This window comes from Pongo pygmaeus, chromosome 9 (assembly GCF_028885625.2).
Source record: "Pongo pygmaeus isolate AG05252 chromosome 9, NHGRI_mPonPyg2-v2.0_pri, whole genome shotgun sequence".
NCBI classification, from domain to species: domain Eukaryota; kingdom Metazoa; phylum Chordata; class Mammalia; order Primates; family Hominidae; genus Pongo; species Pongo pygmaeus.
Genome location: NC_072382.2, coordinates 54,986,659 through 55,008,271, shown reverse-complemented (window position 1 = coordinate 55,008,271; position 21,613 = coordinate 54,986,659). Strand labels below are relative to the sequence as shown.

Here is a 21,613-nt window from a genome sequence, read left to right as displayed (position 1 = left end):
CCTCCTGCTGTTATCCATTATTAATATCCCTCACCTGAGTGGAACATTTGTTACAATTGATGAACCTTCACTGACATATTATAATTACACAAAGTCCATAATACACATTTAGGGTTCATTCTTGGTGTTGTATATTTTATGGGTTTGGACAAATGTATAATAACCTGAATCCACCATTATAGTATCATAAAGAGTATTTTCACTGCCCTAAACCTCACTGGATTTTTATAAGTTCAAATCAGAGATACATAAGCCCAATTAAAAAAAAAATCAGTATGACACAAAGGGAAAGTAGTGATTGTTCTAATATACCAACCAGTTAGCCAACACCACTGTGTTTTTATAGCTCATGATCTCTGCAAAGTCAGTAGGTTCAAGTCTGATAAAATTGCTCTGCAAGTTATCTTACCAGTCCATGAAGAACTTGCCAAGAGCTGTGCTTCTGTGTGGGTATCTGCTTGCTAACCCTAGTTGCTCTTAGTTTTCAGGGGAGATGTCAACACAGTTGACACAGCTATCAAGAAACAGTGTGGGGGCTTGGGTCATCTAAGTAGTATTTTCCTGGACCTGTATCTTGGGAAAGGCATCTGGAACATCTGCAAGCTCCTCTTGCAAAAAGAGGCGGTGGCCCAAGAGAAGCTGCTCCAGAAGCAGGCTTTTATGATGTGGACAAAATACTTGAATGTGTCAAGAACTTTAGAAGTGAAATTTGGCTAAATGGTTTCTGGTCCAACTCCCTGAATGTATATGTGGGAAAAACCAAGGTCTTGAGAAGAAAAGTGACTTGCCCAGTGCCACAGTTAGCTAAATGAAAAAGCAAGAATAGAACTTGACTCTTAACTGTCAATCCAGTGTTCTTTGTCCATTAGTTATCATGGAACAAGTATCCTCTTTGGAGTCATAAGAACCTTGGTTGAAATTTTAGGTACTCTACTCGTAGTATCTGATGTCAGTCCCTGGGATGGTTAGGAGTAATGAGATGAGAGGCACACAGTGCTTGACCAAAATCATGTTCTCAAGAGCTGTTGATCTTCTTTCCTTTTTAAATGTACACAGGGAGTGGGGAATGCGTTTTCCCCTCCTGAGTATATCCCTCCCTGGGTTCTTTTTCTAGGAAATGTTTACGGAAGACGTCTGAGTAGATCATATCATTTTATTAAGAGAATTCTTTGCATCTGCTTCTATTGGCTATCCAGGCCCTGCCCTCTAATTTAATGATGATGATGCCAAATTTGAGTCTGTGTTTGTTCTGAACTCTTATGCAGATGGAGCCTGGTGATACGTGAAGAATCCTTATGCCATATCAAGTTTCATTTTACAGTCCATAAGTATACCTTTTAAAACAAAAACAAACTATTTCACCATCCTTGGGAGGGATATAAATCATGTATTTTTGTTACCTCAAAAGACCACCAGAAAATGAGCTCTAATATTTCAAAAGCAACAAGCAATTTATATGAATGAATCACAATTTAAGCCCCATTATACTCAAGATGATATATGCTGCAATGGGGTTTATAGATGTTTCTCTAACAATACTTAATAATAAAAACCTTAGGACTCTTTGTTACTCTTTTCTAATTCCATAGTCTCAAGCAATATGAGTAGAGGCTGTGTCAGTCTGTGAGTTCCAGCTGGGCGCAAAATGCTTCTGCCAGTTTTGGGGCCCTGGGTCACTGGAGCCTAAAGTGTGAAAATATAAGGATTTGATTTAAAAGAGCCAAGGAAGCGGTGATGCACGGAGCAGAATTGCCATTTTAACGGAGAATATAATGCCAGAACAAATGTCGTGAATGGCCTTGTACATGGATATAGAATTTAGAGATCTATTTGTTTCCATACACATCATGATGCATCTAACATAATCATAGTCATAAACATCAGCTACAGCTAACATAATCATAGCATCAAAATGTTATTGAGCGCTAAAACTGGCACAGTGAGAACAATGACAACTTTGTGGTCATATTGTTTGGATCCAGACCCAGGTTTCTATGCTTACTGATTTTGTACTTGGGCAAGTGAAGTCACCTGATAATCTCCCAGCCTCAGTTTCGTGGCACGGAGATACCTACCACGAGGAGTCAAGATAAATGGAATGATGAGATGCTCCATATCAAATATCTAGCATAGTACCTAAAAAACAGCATATATTTGTTGGGTATTTACCAATTGCCATGGGCTGTTCCTAGTTTTCCTTTATAAGGTACGTACTGTTAGACTCTTAGAATATGGGTATCAGCCTGTGCCCAACAATGTGCTTTTAAAATAATTCGTCCTTCCAGTACATGTCAGGTTAACTGTGGTTCTTCCTGGTAAAGCTTTCTGGACTGATTCAAATTTTTAGCGTGAACCTGGATTTGTGTATGTTCAACTTCCACTCTGAGATTCAGCCTCAGGCTTAGCCTCTTCTTGTCTCCTGGCTTCTGGATGAATATGACCATTGCTCAAGATACCTGCTTCAGGCAGAGCACTGTCACCACCTGGGCAAAGGTCAGACTGCATTTCAAGTCTGTGGTTAGCATACTAATTGCTTTGGTCCAACTCAATTTCTCTCTTTAAATATCAGTTTGTTCTTTCATTAGGGAGTTATGATTTTTGTTTTGTAATTATTCAATACCCTTCAGAGCCTTTTTTCTGTGAATGAAAAGCAGCCTTTTACCTAGGCTTATTTATAAAATTTATAAAATCTCAATTGTTTGCTATTTCTGAAGATTGTTTTCTCAGGATAGCCCAGCTCTCTAAAGATGTTAATTCCTTTTTGACTCTGTTTATAATCAGATTTGCTTTTGAAACACCCTTAAATCCTATTGAAACTGTCTTCTGGGTTGTGTGTTTCCCTGAGGATGGAGAGGCAATCTTTTGGCAAACGTGTTGCCATTCCATCCTCTGTTCCCATCCCCAAACCATGAGAGTTGCCAATTTCTTTCTTTCTTTTATCTTCTTGTCTCAAGAGAATCAGCTGGATTACTCCACTTCACTTTCTCTCTCTTCTCCCCACCATTTTTACCACAAGATAGCTTTTATATCTGGTGGTTATATGATGAAGAATAAGCAACGAAGGCAAGATTGTGACATTTTAATTTTCTGGTACATTCATCAACTTTTCCTCTTTATTTCAGTGCTTTCTCTGGACTAGTACCAGGAAATTATTAGATATGCAAGAACTGAAATTAATAATGGTGTAAACTGAAAACCTACTCAAAAACACATCAGCAGAGCAGCAGGGACATGTGGGCACGGGGTCTCAATGACATGTAGAGAGCAAGGGTTGGATTAAATCCATGTGAAAAATTCTCACTGGGGTTTTCTAACCATCCCTTGTTTGATTTTTGAAAATATTTTTATTCAGGGCCTTGGAATCTTATGAAACAAAGAAATAGGTTGGCTGGCTTGATTCAAAATAAGCTTGTTATAGCCAAGTAACTCCTTCAAATCTAGATGAGGCGGAGGCCTCTCAGCAGCTTGGTGATGGCCTAAGGAAAATGAGCCAGGAGGTTTCTCTGGAAGGTGTTGACAAGGGTCCGTGACAGGGAAACATTCATTGCAGTCAGCAGGCTGGTAGGCAGCTGTGGCCCATGGGCTGAAGATTGAATTGCCTCTAAGGCAAGTCCTGACTAGTTTCTCATCTTAAAGGATGGCTGGGCATCCCAGCAGAGTGAGATGGAGTTCAGTGTGGCTGTATCTCTGTGAGTAAAATACCAGCGTGATTTAGCCTTCAGCGTGCCCTGCTCCAATCAATTCTCTTCACCACAGCCAGAGTGATATTTTTAAAACAGAGAAATTGAATTGTGTTACTGCCCTGATGAAAGTCTGAGCTCCGTCACATGACCTGCAAGACCTGCTGGAATCTAAAACTGGTAATATTTTATGAACAGCACACTAATGTCCACAAAGGATCTGGCCCAAGCTTATTTTTCTAGTTTCATTTCAAATAGGCAAAGCTCCTTTTTGTAACTAAGTCTTCTCAAACATTCTTTTCTGTCTGGTAGGTTATTGCTCTTCCCTTGGCCTGTTTCACTTCTGTTTCATGTCTCAGATGAACCATCACTACCATAGAGAATCCTTCTCTGGCTCTCTCAGAGTAGGTCAAATTCCTCTTGTTGAAAGATCTCACATCCTTGGTAGATTTTATTACACATTTCGCTCAATGCCTTGCCTGTTTGTGAGGTCTATGTGGCATTTTGTTCATCGGTCTGCCTCTGGGCTTAGTAGAAGTCTAATGAATGTTCTTTGAATGTACATGGCTAAATGATTCTTTCCATTTGTAACTCGACAGACAAAAACTTTAGCCTCTATAGTTTCCCTGCCTTTATTCTCTACCTGATGAATTCTTGCTCATCTTTCAAGATGAAGCTTAATGATATCCTTTCTTGAGATAACTTTTATAGTCATTCTCTGCACCAATCAGGGAAGGCATGGTGGCTTAAGTCAACAAAGGCATATTTCTAGCTCATGCAACAGTTATATGGTGCTTGCTTATGCAACAGGTATATGGTGGCTTGCTTCTCACTCAGGGGCCCAGGTTGAAAGAGTCTCCATGTCTTTGCTTCCATGGGTTACAAGGCAGAAACAAGAAAATGTGGTAAGCTGGATGCTGGCTCTTAATCTTTCCACTTAGAAGTGATATGCTTCCACTCAGATTTCATGATCAATCATGAGATTAATTTAAACCATGCTTAAAGTTGAAAAGGATGGGGAAATACAATTGTGCTATGTGCCCAGAGAGCGGAAAACTGGTAATATTTTATGAACAACACACTAATGTCAAGCAGCCCTCTCTAATACCTGGCTTCTCTTCTTGTTTCCAGCCTCTCACTTGTTATGCCTATTTTCACCCAGCCTTTCATCGTCCTACCAAAGACCTTATAAGCAACAATAACTAAATCACTTGCAAAATCTTAATGTCACCATACTACTCTATGACTCCTTCTTTTAGTTATCCATCTCTTGGATTCCAGTGGTCTGACTGTAATAATTCCTTGCCTTCATCAGGATCCTTGGTGCAAGTTGAGTTCACCAGGAAGCAACCTCTGTGATTGGCCTTCAGGAAGTTGATTGCCTGAGTTATTTCACTAATTTCTGGTGTTTTGTTCTTATTTCATAGTTATTTAAGTCTTGCTAACTGTGGGTCTCCTTCTTAGATCTCAATGACCTCACAATAACTTTTATTTATAGGCTGTCAGATCTTTAGCTCTGAAAAGAATCTGATGTTATTTCAATATATTTTATTAGGAAATAAATCAACTTACTTTTCTTTGAAGATAAATAGATTAATGAGTTTCCTAGTGACTCAATGTAGCCATTTTTATCCTCGGTTTTTGTACATTAATAATATTAAAGCTCTAATGATTATTGTAACAGAAATACTGTATTTGACTAATCACCATTTTCAAGAAGCTTTCATGAAGTAAATAATAGTAAATAACTTCTGAATTCAAATCCCAGGTCTAGCATGTTCTAACAGGATGACTTTGTGCCAGATATTTAACTTCTCTAAGCCCCAGTTTTCTAGACTATAAAACGGGAGTAGTGTTTGCATTTTGCTCATGGGATTGCATATGGATTGAATTAAATAATATCTTTACAGATATAAAACACTGGGTTCAGAATTGACCATTGGGACAAAATGATGAGGATACTGGGACCCAGAGTAGTTGAATGCAAGTCATAGACTATTAATCAGCAGAACCAGAACTAGAGCTCACATTTTCTATCTTGGATTCCCATGATGTACTCATGTCCTTCTTTCTCTAACCATCACATGCAAGCAGTCTGAGTAAAAGGAACATAAATCTATTTTTGAAAACAATCTCCAGAAAAGGCTCAACTCTGTGCTTAAAGTTGTAGATTATTTTAATCCCTATCACGAACTTTTATGAGAAAGCAGGTGATGCTCTGAACTCCATCCCAAAAAGAACAAGACTTTTTGTTGAATCAGCCCATTATTCTATCACATGGGGAGGAGCCCCAGGTCAAAGGGTGAGAGACATTAATTTGCATCAGGCAACAGCAGTTGTCTATATTCATAGTACAACATGGGAGAAACTGGCTACACCATCATTTTGTAGCATATGGATTGAAGCATGTCTTAGTAAGACACACAAGCAGAGAGGGGCTGGATTCCCTTGATCCCTCTGATAAAAGCTATACCATGTACTGTGGACACCTAATAAATATTCGTTGATATCAACTTAGTGGGCACAGAACTCCTTGAATTTGGACATTTAAAAAGAGTATTCTCCTTGGCAAGAAACTAATAGTTGTAAATTCATTCTTCATACTTCTTGGGCTCTTACCTGTTTTGTCTCACCATGCATCGTTCTAGAAACACTTTCAGCTCAGGATGGGATCTAATGTACCAAGCTGAATTTTCACCTAAGCTTTTGTGTTTAATGCATGTTACTTTTTCTCTTGGCTTCTGTGGACATTTACCTTTTGTAATTTATCTGCAAAATGATTACACTGTTGTTCCATTATTTTGCTAACCATGATCTTACTAATTTTTTTTCCTTCAGATATTGATGAGTGTGCAGCTAAGATGCATTACTGTCATGCCAATACCGTGTGTGTCAACCTTCCTGGGTTATATCGCTGTGACTGTGTCCCAGGATACATTCGTGTGGATGACTTCTCTTGTACAGGTGAGCTTTAAGAAGCAGTGTTGTTTTTTTTAATTCATCCACTCTCTGCGCCATGTCTATGTTGTTACATTTAATTCCTAGTGCACAAAGTACTATTTTTATCTAAATAGTTCTTCTCTTTATTACTTCACCCCACCTTTTGAGAAAAAAGCAATAATAAAAAAATTATCTGCATAATTGATTTCCACTCCCAATATTTCTGCCTCTGTGTGTGTGCTTGCATACATGGGTGTGTGATTTGAAACTGAAGTCCCAGTTGCCTATAGTAACACTGAGGGAGTTAGATATACTAGTTCTAAAATTAGAAAGTATCAATTATTTTCATTCATCATGATGAGATGTTTTTGTAGATAAGAAAATGTACTTTGTTCCCACTGGGAAAGACAAGGATTAAATTTAAAGAGGTGACAGGGAGTACTTGGTGGTCAAAGTTTAGGTATATGGGAGCCAGTCAAAACTGTATTTAATTAATATATGCTTGTTGTCTGTGGCCCACCTCTTTCTATATCCCTTAGCACTAAAGTGGTCACTGACTCTGTTGGAGTAGCGCTGGTTTTATGGGGCATTTGGTTTGGCTTTCCAATATATTTTCAATCATGTACCTACAGACATAAACAGTAAATTGGATAAGGGTGATAGAAGATTCCAAGTTTTTCTTCTCTTGGACCAGATGTGTTTAAATACCAAATCTGCAAGTTATAAGAAAAGGGTCCCTTGAACCCAAGATTTCAATCATGCTGTAACTTTTCCTGATGCCTGCATCTTTCTCTTTGTTCCAATCACATTGGCATATAAAAACTGAATTCTTTACTCAGAGTATAATACTGCTATTTTTTAATGTACTTTTTTTTTCTGAATGACCTTTTCAGAAGTGCAAAAAGTTGCAAAGGTTAAGGGCACATGTTAGTATGTCCAAATTTCTTTGCCAGTGATGTCTGTTTATAAGTTACCATTCTTTGGGTGAAGGGCTGGAGAGTTCAGATTGATGCAGGTTTCTGAGGGCCACATAAGGTCACATCTCACTTATCTGTCTTTTACATATTATAATTAATATTCTTAGGAAAAGAAGAGAGAGACTGCATAAACATAGTGTGCCAGGATTTCAATGTTTTAAAGGATCAAAACTTTTTTGGACCAATAAACAAACACTTTCTAAAAAGCTGTAAAGTTACAGGGCCTATCACTCTGTTCTTAATAGTAAATGCAGCTCTTAACTTCTTTTAACCCTAAGATTAGAAGAAGCCAGTGAATATCCTCCTAGCCCAAGAGCACCATATTATGCAACTTAATAAACATTAATTAAGGCCCTGCTGTGTGGAAGACCTTGTTGAAATTCTATCAGAATGTTTGCCTTTGCTCGGATTTCCTCACTGAGAAAGGAAGGCAAGAGCTGGCGCTTGTCGAATGCCTTAATAGGATAGGTGTTCTGTCTGGTGGTTTATATATGGAACAATATGGAAAATGTATTATCTTAAGAACTGGCTCCAGAATTACTTTTAGAAAGGGAACTATGTTGTTTGGAATAAAAGGTAACAGTGTGGGTATCAGTGGGTACCCAAATGCCCTTCTCCCCCCTACGCAGAAAAGAGTAAATAGCTCTGCAGGAAAAGTCTACATCAAACACACACACACACACATTTTTTTGTTTTGTTGTGTGTGTGCCTAAGAGGGAACACAAAAGACAGAACAAAAGAGAGAAAGAAAGGAGGGGAGAGGAACCAGTCAGAGAACAGAAGCCTGGGTGCTGTGGAGGACAGAGGGCTAGTGAAAACCATGCAATAGTAGGATAGCTGAAAGGATTTTTAAGAGAAGAAATATTTTATGTGAGTTTTTTTTTTTATTGTTTTGCCATACAGTATGCTATGTGAGTTTTCCTCATTACCCTCAAATCTTCAATAAAGTCTTCCCACCCTGAATGCCTCATGAGAACCGCCCTCCCTCCCCTATTAGAATGTAAGTTAACATGGTGGACAACAGAAAAGATACCAGTGCATTTAGGATGTGGGGACCACAGAGGTAACCATTATCAAGTAACCATCGTTACAGTTCTTTCTGCTGCCCCAACCAACATACACTTACTAATATACACACACATCATTATCATCACTCCCTCCTCTCAGGAATTTCAGAAATCTTGATGAGCACTGTGGATTTTCATAGGTCACAAAATAGGTGAGGTTTTTTTTTCTTTAAAAAGCCTTCCTTTGATCCCAGATTTCTTTCAACCTGCTGCCCTATTTTTCTGCTTTTCCTCACAACAAAATTTCTTAATTTGCCTCTGGTTATTGTCCTCACCTTACATTTATTCAGCTCACATATGCTCCTCACCTCTCTCCAGTCAGACTTCCATACTCACCATTCTGCAGAGGCTACATTTATCAAGGTCACTGATGAACTCTGTTTTGCTAAAGCCAGTGTTCTTATCTCAGCAGCATTTAGCAGGGCTGACCACACCTTGCTCTTTAAAGCACACTGTTTTCTTGGCTTTTGTGCCATCCTATTTCCTGGTTTTCCCTCTTTGTCACTTGTCACTCCTGCCCAATGTCCCCAGCTATTCTTGTGCTGCTGACTTCTGAAAGGTTAGAGTACCCTTGGGCTCTACCCTGGTCCCCTTCCCTTGTTTACCTATAGGTTCTTTTTAGATGCCTTCATCAGTCTTAGAGCTTTAATAGTAGCTTTATGTCAACAGTTCCTAAATGTATCGCTCCAGTTCCAATCTTTTTTCTGAACTTCTGAATTATATATTCAACTTGACATGTACACATAGATGCTTAGTAGGAATTTCATGCTTAACATGGATAAGACAGAACTTGATTTCTTTCCACTTCTACAAACCTCCTTCTCTCCCAACTTCTCCTATTCCAGCAAAAGCACCATCGACCCAATTTTTCCAGCCAAAAATTTAGAGATAACTCCTTCCTCTCCCCAGGGGTTACGCTTGATCACCCCTCCAATTCCAATCCATGCATCTGTCTTGTTGATACTACCCTTTACATCTTGTCCTAAGTCCGTCTACTTCTGTCTATGTCACCTATTAACATCTTAGTGGACTTCAGCCATGGCCATCACATTGGACTTTCTGCTCCAGTCTTGTTCCATCATAACCCATTCTTCACACAGCAGACAGAGCAATTTTTTTAAAAAGAGAAATCATACAACTCTACTTAAAACTTTGATTTAGTGTCTCATTATGTGGAAAATCAAATCCCTGTTTCTTATTTCAATATATAACCCTATGTGGTTTTCCTTCTTTCCCTTCTATCTTGTACCATTTCTTTCCTTGTCCATTATGACATGGCCATGCTGACCTTTGTCTTTTTCTCCATGTAACAAGCTTGTTTCTGTTTGTTAAGACCTTTGCATGAGCTATTGCCCTTTTATGGAAGTCTTTTTTCTCTTGATATTTGTGTATTGAGCTCTCTTCTCATTTACCTCTTAGCCTAAGCCTCAGAGAGGCTTTCCATGGTCAATATAAATAGCTACTCTGTTGTTTTCTGTCATACCACCTGATTTTAGTTCTCTGAGTCATACATATTATTATCTGGAATTCTCTTATTTATAAATGATTCTTTTATCTGTCTCTTTCCACTAGAATGTAAACTCTGAGAGCAGGGGCCTTTTTCCTTTTGTTCTCTACTATACCTTGACTACTTAGAACATTACCTGGCACAAAGCAGTGCTCAATAAATATTTGTTGAATGAAATAATGCATAAAGCTACTTGACTTTGGCCAAATTTTTCACTTTTGAAAACCTCATTTATAAAATATTGCTCACATCTGTCGTACCCACAGGTTATAGTGAACGTCAACTAATATATGTGAAAGTATTTATCATAGCACTTTTATCAGTAAGGATAGGATGTTCTGTAGGATGTTCAGAACATTCTGTAGGATGTTCTAAATATAAGTGACTTAAGATAAATTTTATTTTTTGTGTGTGCTATTTGTCTAACCCTGATCAACAGAGGCATTCTGTATACCATATTCACTTTGGGATGCAAGCTGTTGGAATGGTCACTATGGTGAACATTTCCAGTCACCAAGACAGGGAAAAGAGATCCTGGAGGCCTTCCATCAGCCATTAAATGTTCTGACCAGGAAATGACACAAATCACATCTACTTATAACTCATTGACTAGAACTAATCACTAGTTCCATCCATCCACAAAGGGATGAGAAAATACTATCCTACTTCATGCCTGGAATGGTAGAGAACCAGAAATATTTGGCACATGGTACCCATGCCTACTATAGTGAGTGACACTAACAGATTGCCAACAAATATAGTTTATTTTGACATGAGTAGCTGTTGATTAGGATAACCTTTTTTCAACAGCAGTTCATAAGCTATGTAGGTATTCTCAAAAATTAATTACAATATTAGGCACATTGTATTAAGTGCTATGATAGAAATGCAAGCAAAATGCAATGAAAAATGGCCCTTGATTGCCAAGATGAAGTGTTTGAAATGTTTTCTGGAAGCGATGGGGGGCTGTGGGAATTGACTGAGGCATGCTAGCGTGCAATGACTATATTATGTTAGGGATTTACAATGGGGAATATGGATGGGAGACAGGAGACTGGAGGAGAGCCTCTAGGCCAGATTTAAGGACCTTCATTAGACACTTTCATAGTAAGCTTGAGTCTTTGGAATGCTGACATTTATTTTGTGTCCTGAAAATAAGCTTGTTAGACCAAATGTGCTCTGTACTCTCCAAGATATATTATGTCCCCACCCATAATCTCTGCCATTTTTTATAGGCAAAGAAGGCTTCTTTCCCTTAGTGGCCATTTGCCTGTGTAATAGATGAGGTGTATGATAGATATCTGCCACTATGAAATGTCTTTTCAAATGTTTCATTGCCAGATGATAATTTGCTGGGAGAAATTGACAGGCCTAAAGGCATTCCTTTATTTGGCTCGGGATCCTGATACAGCATTTCTATTATTGACATTCCTTATTTCCAAAGACCATTCTAGTCTCTTCTCAAATCAATCAGTACCTGCTGACACTGTTCAGTTGGTTTTATAACCATGTCAAGGTCGTATTTTTTTCCTTTCTTTTGCTGTTTTATGTCATTTAGCTTTGCTACTCACTTTTTAGAAGTCAGTAGTCATACTGAAAAATTCTATTCAACCAAAAATAGGGAGCCTAAAGTTAAAGAAGATATATCAGCTTTGGTGATTCATTGATTTATTGGATGATTAATTAATTAATTATTTTACTACGTATGAAATACTCAGTTAGTGTCTGTCACAAGTGTCATAGAAGATAGCCACCAAGATTATTAAAAAATAATGTCTGTGCCAAGGGAGTTCATGGTTCGTTAATTAGGCAGTATCTTCAAGTGAGAAAACTCAAATGTTCATTCACCATCAAAAATATCGTTTGCCAAATCAATCCCTCTTTGAAATCTTAGTAGTTTAGTTCAGTATTGGATGTTTCACCCTGTGGTAGTTATTACTACTTGACAAGTTTTAAAGAAGGAAAACCAAAATAGTCTTTCCCAATTCTGTGCTGACAGCCATGGTCCTTTCAGAAGACTACACCTGAGACAGTGGATGCTAAGCATGATGGAGGAGAAAGGCAGTGCATTACACAGAACAGGAAACTTTAGCTTTTACCCAACTTTTTTCTTGCTAAAAAATTTTTTAAAAAAAGGATTAAATGTATGGGATAATAAAGCTCCAAGAGTTCAACATTGAGAATAATTGTCTAGAGCTTAAAAGTGTGCTGTAACTTAATCATTACCCCCTTGGGGAGTGGGGTTTCCCTGACATGACTATGTGTTTTATATGGAGCTCTGTACTTTTTTGTAGGAAAGTCTCCCTTGGCCTTTGAAAGGGTGAAATCTAAAACATTTGGCCTCTGACACTTGAGGGAGTTTTTGGCCTTGGAATTTTTGTGTGAATTGAAATTGTTTTGTCTCTTGTAAGAGATTCCAGAGCTGCTCTTGCTCTTTTATGAATTTTGAAACTGGTGGATGTCCCTGAAATGGAGGTGTTATAGGGAGGAGGGGTTTTTCTCTCCCCCATATGCTTTTGGTTTTTGGAATAGTCAACCTACTTGATTTATTGGCCTCTGACTTTCATTTATCCCCAACTAAACTCCCCGCGTTTTTGGCTGTTTGATAAGACATTATCATTAGATACGCAGGCAGTTTTAAAGGAGGATATTTTTGATTTACAACAAAAGCATGCAGCTATAAGACAGATACTTGACAGTAATGGGTAAGCATTCATTTTTATGCCAAAAGCTTCCCATGAAGGTAAGAAATAAAGGGAACAAGTGAGATAACAAATATCCCATGTGATCTCTATTACCTTGCTAAAAGGATTTTTATTTTCTTGGTATTGGCATGGAAGAAACCTTAAAGGAAGTTTATGTTTGAAATAGTCAGAGAAAACTTAAAGACTTAGATATAATATCCTGTTAATTTAATGGTTTGAATTAAGTACCCTATAATGAAAAGAGGTTAGACAACAGTTTAAATGCCTTAAAAGTAATAGTTAGTTGTTAGAAATGTCAGGCTAGGTCTCTGGAATATGCTTTACTCCCATGATGAACTATACAAATATTTTTGATGAAATTTTATTATAATTTTGATCAATTATATTGATGAAATACGGAATATTTTCAAATATGATATATCTGATATTTTCTCATTTAGCAGAGCCACATGAAATGGAACTAAAACAGAACATTCTGCAACCTGATTGAGCAAAATGGTAAATTTTCCACTGATCATCATTATCTTTCAGGCCCATACCATGTACTTGTGTCAGAATGCTTGTCCTTGTTTACTGTTGGCTGTCTGGCAGCATTAAGGGACAAGTTACAGGACAATTGCTTGGCTTTCAGTCTCAGAAGAGGTGATACATTTATAAGAATGAAACAGGTCACAGGACTGTAGACTATCTTACTTTAGTAAAAATATGCTATATGAAATGCTTTATAGAATGCAAAGCCACTTTTTGCTTGTTAAAGATAACCAGAAAGTATTTATTGATATATTGAACAAGAAAAGTCAAAATAAAGCATGTGCTGCTACTTTCACATATTTCAAAACCAACCTAGAAGGTCTGATGATAGTTATTTATCTGTTGTTTTGATTTGTATGGCTGGAATTTCTCTCTTTTTTTCTTCCTGTCATATAAATAGATAATTGGCTCTGTTACCCTCCTTCCCTACGCCCTCAGAGGAGGAATGCTACTGTACCAAAAGCAGGATTCCAAAATCCTAATTCTTTATGGCAGAGATTCTCAATTCTCACCTCAGGGTAGAATCACTTGGAATCTGGGATCTATCCCTAGAGATTTTGATCTTTGGCTGGTCTGGGGTTGGGACCCAGCTTTGGTGGGCTTGTTTAAAAGTAATTCTAATGTCCAGTCAAGGTCAAGAGCCACTGCTTTAGCATAGAACAGAAGAACAGAGAGGGTTGGAGTATGGAGAGATTATCAGAGGGAAATGGGAAGGGAGATGAATTGCCCACTGTATTTTGTAGATGAGAAAAAAGATTCCCTTGAACTGGTGGTGAGAAATGTGGAGTTCAGGAAGTCATGAAGCAGGGACTTGGACGGTCCCTGGAGGAAGGGTCCTGCTTCCAAAGCTGCACTCTGAGATGTATAAGACGCTGGATAGACAATGGCTGTGAGGTATCTCTATAGATGGGGCCTCATGGGAAGATGTTGAATCTTTAACTATGACGTTGCTGCTACAGTGCCTCAAAGAGCCCTAAAGACAAATGGAGCATATCCACGGTGACCTTTGTGTTCCATGGGCTGAGGACTAGGCTGCTTCTTCTGTGCCAATGCCTTTGTTATTGGGGGTCCTCTAGAGCCATGATAGAGCCTGATGGAAGTGGACAACACTTAAAATGACTGAGACATTTCAGTGACCCCACTATCTCAGAAGAATAGGAGCTCACAACCATTCAAGTTGAATTGAAGAAATTATAGAAACTCTCATCACTTATACAAACACTTTTGTGACTGGACTTCTCTACCTATCACATATACAAAAAATGAAGTCAATAAAATAACAAAACAGAAAAAAATTAAGAGGTCCCTCTAAAGAGGGATTATAGTATAAAAATTCATGGAAAGTTTGTTTTTCCAGACCAATTTTAGTTTTCCATATGTAGTACTGGAAAGCCCAAAGACCACATATTTATTTCATTTAGTGATAGTAGTGTTAAAATAATGTTAGGGTTTATTAAATCCAGTGCATACATCTTAGGGAGACTATCAAAGCTCATTTACCTTGAAATTTCATGACGAAAATAAGTCTGAAAGACATGTCTAGTGTTTGATTGTTTTGTTGGGTTTAAGTGGGAGTTCCTTTTTATTCCTACATGTGTTATAAAGGACCTGAACTACTTTGGCTGTTGCAGAACAACCAGGATCAATGATGGAGCTTGCCCCTAGGGTGTTTGTGAACAAACCTATTAAGTACTGTGTTGCCCTTGACCCAAATTCATCATAAAAGCCTTGTTAATATTTCTGTACACTCTATTTTAGATTTGTGCATTCAGAATCACAATAAGGCTTTCTTATAAAGGAGTTTCATTAAGGATGCTTTAGCACTTACAAAATTGTTGAGGCTGGTCTTGCAGCTCCACTCTATCCACATTCAGGTCACACAATGAATGGACATTTCTCTTTAACAACCAGTGTTTTATCTTATATTCTTTATTTCTATCTTAAAGACATGGTACATGCATATCTATCTATCTATCTATTTAATCTATCTGTTTATCGTTATTTCCATACTTTTTAGAAGTATAGTGAAGTGTCTTAAGATTTTGTTTTCTTTTGCTAAGATAATTGAGAATATATACTAACTATTCTTTGGCCAAAATGAAAGCTATAAATTCCCATGGTTAAAGTCTAGTGTATAAATTCTACTGGTTGCAAGCTTTGATTATGTCACTTATTTACTCTGTGAATCAGAAAGCTATTGAAATTCTCTGCTTCTTCATCAGTATTCACTGTACATCCTTACAGAGTTGTTAAAGGATAAAGTGACACAGTGTACGTATATCAGTTTGAGTGAGTTTAGCTGAAAGAATTAAAAAAAAAACAGAATAACATCAAATGACTCAACTGGCTTAAATGACAAATTCTCACATAACACAATGACTGTGGGGACAGTTTTTTCAGAAATAGTTAATTCAGCTGCTCCATGAAATCCTCAGTGAAACAGATTCTTTCTAACTTTTTACTTGGTTATTTTCAGTATGATAGTTTTGGAACTTGATCTAGCTCCCCTCAAGATCTCAAACCGGTGAAGTTACTCCAAGCATCAAATCCTGACTTAACCATGTCCCAAAGTCAGAAGGGAAAAGAGATTTCCCTTTTCACAGTCCCTTTTTAAAAATAAGAGTAACTTTATTAAAAACCTCAATAGATTTATTGTCATGTCTCATTAACAAAAATAGTTTGACCTACCTATTCATAAAATATACTTTAGAAAGATAAATAGAATCAAGATTTATCCCCTGAGGCTTGGGCAGATCCCAGCTTCTTTTGTAGTACTTGGATAACTTACATCTAAACAAATTGTGGGTTTCTTTGTCAAGGAAGATGTGTGTGCCTGCGTGTGTGTGTGTGTGCGTGCGTTTCCATGTACGTGTAGATCCACAATTGTTAGAGTATATTAACAGCTTTGAAAACATGTTTCAAGCTTAGGATTAATAAAAAGAAATGCAAATTAAAATGAAAATTAGATAGCAGTTATACTAAATTTATGTATGTGACTATCTGTGTGTAGATATATGGATACACATATATAGATAGACATATATGTCAATCACCCTTTTCTGGAGATGGTTCAGGAATTCAGCACTTTCATACATCACTGATGGGAATGTAAATTGATACAACCTTTCTTGAGGCTAACTTGACAGTTTATAGCCAAAGGCCTAGAAATGTTTATTTATAGTAACTTATCCTAAGAAAACAATCCGTCACAATTATTTATGTAAGAAGACTTTCATTGTGGCCATTTATTCCATTTATTATTTGTAAGAAAAAAACTGGAAGCAGCCTAAATGTAAACTCATGGAAATTCGATTAAATAAATGACAATAAATCCATATAGTGGAACATAATGCATATTAAAATAATGTTTAAAAGAATATTATGTGTCAATGGAAAAGTCTCATCATCTAACATGATTTAAGCAAGTATGTATTTTATTTTTCACTTCAAATAATAAAAAATATGTATGAATACATATGCATGTGCACATGCAAGCACAGACACATAGAAACACAGACAGGAAATATCCTCACCCCCCTTCCCAAATAAACAGAGAACAGAGGGTATCTCTGAGTGAATGGTTAAACATGATACTTTTTCTTTATACTCTATATATTTTCTAAATTTTCTGTAGAAAGAAATATAAGGCATTGAACCTATATACATATTATTATGAGAAAAGTGTTATTAAAATATTAGAAAGCAGAAAATGCTAGACAAAGGTGACATTGAGTTTTTTTTCCCCAAAGTCTCGTAAATGTTACCTCAGTAAATTAAAAAAATATATATTTATGACCTGGTAGGGATAATGTCTTTCATCTTTTGTGACATAGATTATAGTTCTGAACTAAAGTGATTAAAAGCAATGGCTTTGCTTCATGTTCCTGGAGAATCTGCATGGCCAATATGGCAACTGAAGGCCACTTGCAATTATGGTGCTGTCTTAATTCAGGCGGCTGTAATGAAATACCTGACACTGGGTGGCTTATAAACAATAGGAATTTCTTTCTCACAGTTCTGGAAGCTAAGAATTTCAAGATCAAGGTGCCTGCAGATTAGGTGTCTGGTGAGAGCCTATTCCTCACAGATGATTTTTTTTTTTTTTTGAGACAGATTTCGCTCTTGATGCCCAGGCTAGAGTGCAATGGTGTGATCTCGGCTCACTGCAACCTCCCCCTTCTGGGTGCAAGTGATTCTCCTGCCTCAGCCTCCCAAGTAGCTGGGATTACAGGCATGCACCACCACACCCAGCTAATTTTGTATTTTTAGTACAGACAGGGTTTCTCCATGTTGGTCAGGTTGGTCTTGAACTCCCAACCTCAGGTGATCTGCCTGCCTCAGCCTCCCAAAGTGCTGGGAGTACAGGGGTGAGCCACTGTGCCTGGCCAGATGATGTTTTCTTACTGTGTGCTCACATGATGAAAGGGGTGAGAAATCTTCCTGGGGTCTCCTTTATAAGGGCACTAATAACCTAATCACTCCCAAGGCCCCACTTCCTAATACCATCACCCTAGGGGTTAGGATTTTAACATGAGTTTTGGGGGAATAAAAACATTCAGACAGATTTCAGATGCTGTTTTCTTCCTGGCAGCTGATCTGATAGTGGAGTCCTACCACACTGCCTCTCATAAGCTTTTTATGAAGGGTTTTCAGAAACAAGGCAGTTGGTCCAGATTTTTCTGGATCAGGGCCAAGACAAAGAGAGATACTAAGGGGAGCCTGAAAAGACCCAGTATTTCCATAGGAAAGCAACCACTGAATGAGAATCAGGGAACATACATTCCAGTCTTCCCCCCTACCACCAGCTCACTGAAAGTTATCATGTCGGCATTTTTCTTGGACTTTGAAAGATTAAGGTTTAACTAGCTCAATGGTTTTCAGTCAGAATAACTTGGATTCTAAATAATGTTTCTTTTGAAGAGAGTTCAGCTTCTTAAAAAAAAAGATTATTTTACAAACTATTACTTTTCTAATTCTATGATTCTGTAAGATATGGTTTCTGACCTCTAGGAGATTATGGTCTCTTTGGGAGACATAAAATTTACATTTAAGTAGAATAATTTTATCAGGCATATAACTGAGTTCTAAATTGTGAGTTGCAGGCATTAAATGCTATGGGAAAGAGCATTGGTACTGGGAGAAAGGACATTTATTACTAACTGGTAGAGAGGAAATGTTTTCTATCCTTCCACGGGTGTCTGAAAGGGTTTGAATTTGATGTTAGGTGGGAGTGCATTGAGAAGTAATTGTGCCTGTTGTTTGAGAAATAGATCCATCTCCATTTTTATTGATCTACAATGTGAACTGGAGGTTACCTGTGTAGAAATGGAAAGAACACAGGGCTCTGAATCAGCCAGGCCTGGGTTTCTGCTCCAAGTAGGGCATTTATTCATAGCACCAACTCAAATCATCTTCAGAGAAATGGACACATCTTCTTTCTAGAATCTTACAAGGAGTGAATGAGAGAATATTTGTAAAGTGCTTGGAAGAGAGCTCAGCATAGAGTAAATGCTCATAACTGTTAGCCATTACTACCTCTACACATGAGGAATCTATGTTAAGGTGTGGGAGGTTAAGGAACTTGTCTACAGCTGTAGGCTAGATGGTGGTGAGGCAGAGATAGGAAAGTTGACATTGTAACTCCATAGGCTCAAAGATAGGATAGGACAGTAGGCTGTGTAACTCCAGAAGCTCAAATATAACCTCCATCAGAGCTCTTTTGAAAATGTCTTTAAAATGCGAATGCAGACAAGATCGGGTGCATTCAGACCAAAATCTCAGAAATCACCACTGAAGAACCTATTCACATAAGCAAGCACCTACTGTTGTCCAAAAACCTATTGAGATAATAAATAAATAAATAAATAAATAAATAAATAAATAAATAAAATGCTAATGCAATGTGTTCAGCAAGCAATAGCCAGTGTTAGAAAGAAAGAAATAGCTTGGGCTTGTGACCAAGTGAATCCATATTTAACCCACAGCTCTGCCTCTTACAAGCTTTGGAGTCTTGGGCAGATTCTTGAAGTGCTCCATGCCTCAGTTTATAACACCAAGAAAGACGATTGGGTTTTAAGGTTTCATCATGTGAAAGAAAGCCCAACCCAATGACTGAGTCCTAGGTGGTACTCAATACTGAAGCCCTAAGACCTGTTCACCATATTTCCTTTTTCTCCCTCTCCTTACTAAGTAGCTCTTAAAGCACTTAAAAGGATAACAGGGCACCTTAAGATGCATTTGGAAAGCCGCTTGCCTTGAGAAGCCCAGGCTATGTAGACAGTGTTCAGGTTCTCTGGGAAGATGAGCCTAGAGTCAGATGCTTTAGGCTCACGAGTTAAGAAGGAGATGATGTAGTGTCAAGTGGACTTCAAAACAGAGTTTATAACTACCAAAGAATACATTCCTTTAATTCAAGAGAAATATCACCTTCCTAGAGTCATTAGTTTGTGAGTTGCTGTAGAACAGAACTTTGGAATGTGCTCTGTTAGCTCCCTTTAAAAATTTAACTTTGTTCCCTGAGAAGGGAAGCCCATTAAACTGCAAACACTTTTTGGCATTTATCAGCTCTGCTGGCTGGCATCTAGTTAGTCCTTAAGGGTGGTCATAGGACAAATTGTTTTCAAGAGAAGCCTGGTCTAGGTTGGACACCAGGATGGAGTCTTTTGCACTCAGGAAATTTCCTTAGAGGGAATTCGCAACACGCAGAGAGACATGTAAAGAAAATAGCAAGTTTAATACAATTATAAAAAGGGTTTTTCTAGTTATAAAAATAGTATATTAATAATATAGTAACATTAAGAAATTTAGAAGAATAAGAATAGGCTATATATGGTGGCTCACACCTGTAATCTCAGCATTTTGGGTGGCCTAAGTGGGAGAATCATTGAGGCTAGGAGTTCAAAACCAGCCTGGTCAACATAGCAGCAATCTGTCTCTACAAAAGAAAAAATTTAAAAAATTAGCCAGGCATTATGACATGGGCCTGTAGTCCCAGTTACTCAGGAAGCTGAGGAAGAGGATTGCTTGAGCCTAGTAGTTCAAGGATTCAGTGAGCTATGATCTGAGAAGAAGAAGAGGAAGAGGAAGAAGAGGAAGAGGAAGAAGAAGAGGAGGAAGAGGGGGAGGGGGAGGACGGGGAGGAGGAGGAAAATGACGACAACCTCTATTAACATTTTGCATTTGGGAGTATTTATCTTATGTCTGTTTTTAATGCGTGCATTTTTAGTCTACATCGTGGAAATCACACTGTCACTAATGGTCAATATTCAATTTTTTCTTTTTACTTATTTCATAAGCATTACCCAAATTATAAGATTATTTGAAAAATATACTTGTTTATGGTTGAAAATATTCTCTCATATGGACATCTCATCATAGCTGTTACTACATTAGAGAAGTATTAACATCCAGTTGCCTCTCTGTCTTCATTTGTTTTTAACAGATGCATGCATTTTTTTTTCTTTCTGTATTATGATGATGATCATTGTTTTTCCTCAGTTTGGACAAAGAGTGAGTCACAGAACAAAAACTCAACCAGCCCAACACAGGGACTATGCATGCTTAGGGACTCGTGGAGGGGAGCATCTTAGTTTGTCTGATTTTTTTTATTTAGGGACATTTTAGGGAAAAATAAGTGGTTAAAGAGCTCTGTAATCTTAATAAATATCATGATGTTTTAAGGACCCCACATAATTATTTTACAGAAAAGCACATTGTAACTAGACAGTGGTGCTCTAAAGTGAGTCTTTGCCTCATTTATGAGATGTGGCTTTCATATTTGTATTTTCTTACTGAATTATTTGTCCTTTAAAATTTGAAGAGTATTTCCTAGATGAACTAGCATGTTTTCCCCCTTTTGGCGTTTGTTTTCCCATTCTGGTTGATAAGCAGACTGTAGGGAAAGTATTAAAGTATTAGGAGTTTCAAATAGCTGGGATGTTAGAGACATATAAGGCATCAGAAATATCTTCAAATTAAAGCCATTTGATTCTGAATTTTGATGAAGTGTTGAAGAAATGTGCCTGGAGAAATCTTACTTGTGAATTATCAAAATCTTTAGTATTTTTTTCTCATTAGGAGAGCTATGTCCCCCTCAAGCAGATCGTCCATTTAATTGGTTATAATAAAAATGTGGCATTGATCAGAAGAGGCAGACCTTATCCCTTACTATCAGTGTGAGAGGGGGATGAGGGAACAATTATTGTCC

General features: G+C 37.6%; 1 protein-coding gene across 1 annotated transcript in view; it reads left to right on the top strand.

The window, feature by feature from the left end:
- The window catches only part of LOC129008626 (protein kinase C-binding protein NELL1-like), a 462,105-nt gene extending 455,450 nt beyond the window's left edge, over positions 1 to 6,655 (top strand). Inside the window, exon 13 of the mRNA XM_054441007.2 lies at positions 6,519 to 6,655. Coding sequence (XP_054296982.2) covers positions 6,519 to 6,655 — 137 coding nt within the window. The remainder of the gene's footprint in view (positions 1 to 6,518) is intronic.
- Positions 6,656 to 21,613: the final 14,958 nt, after the last annotated feature.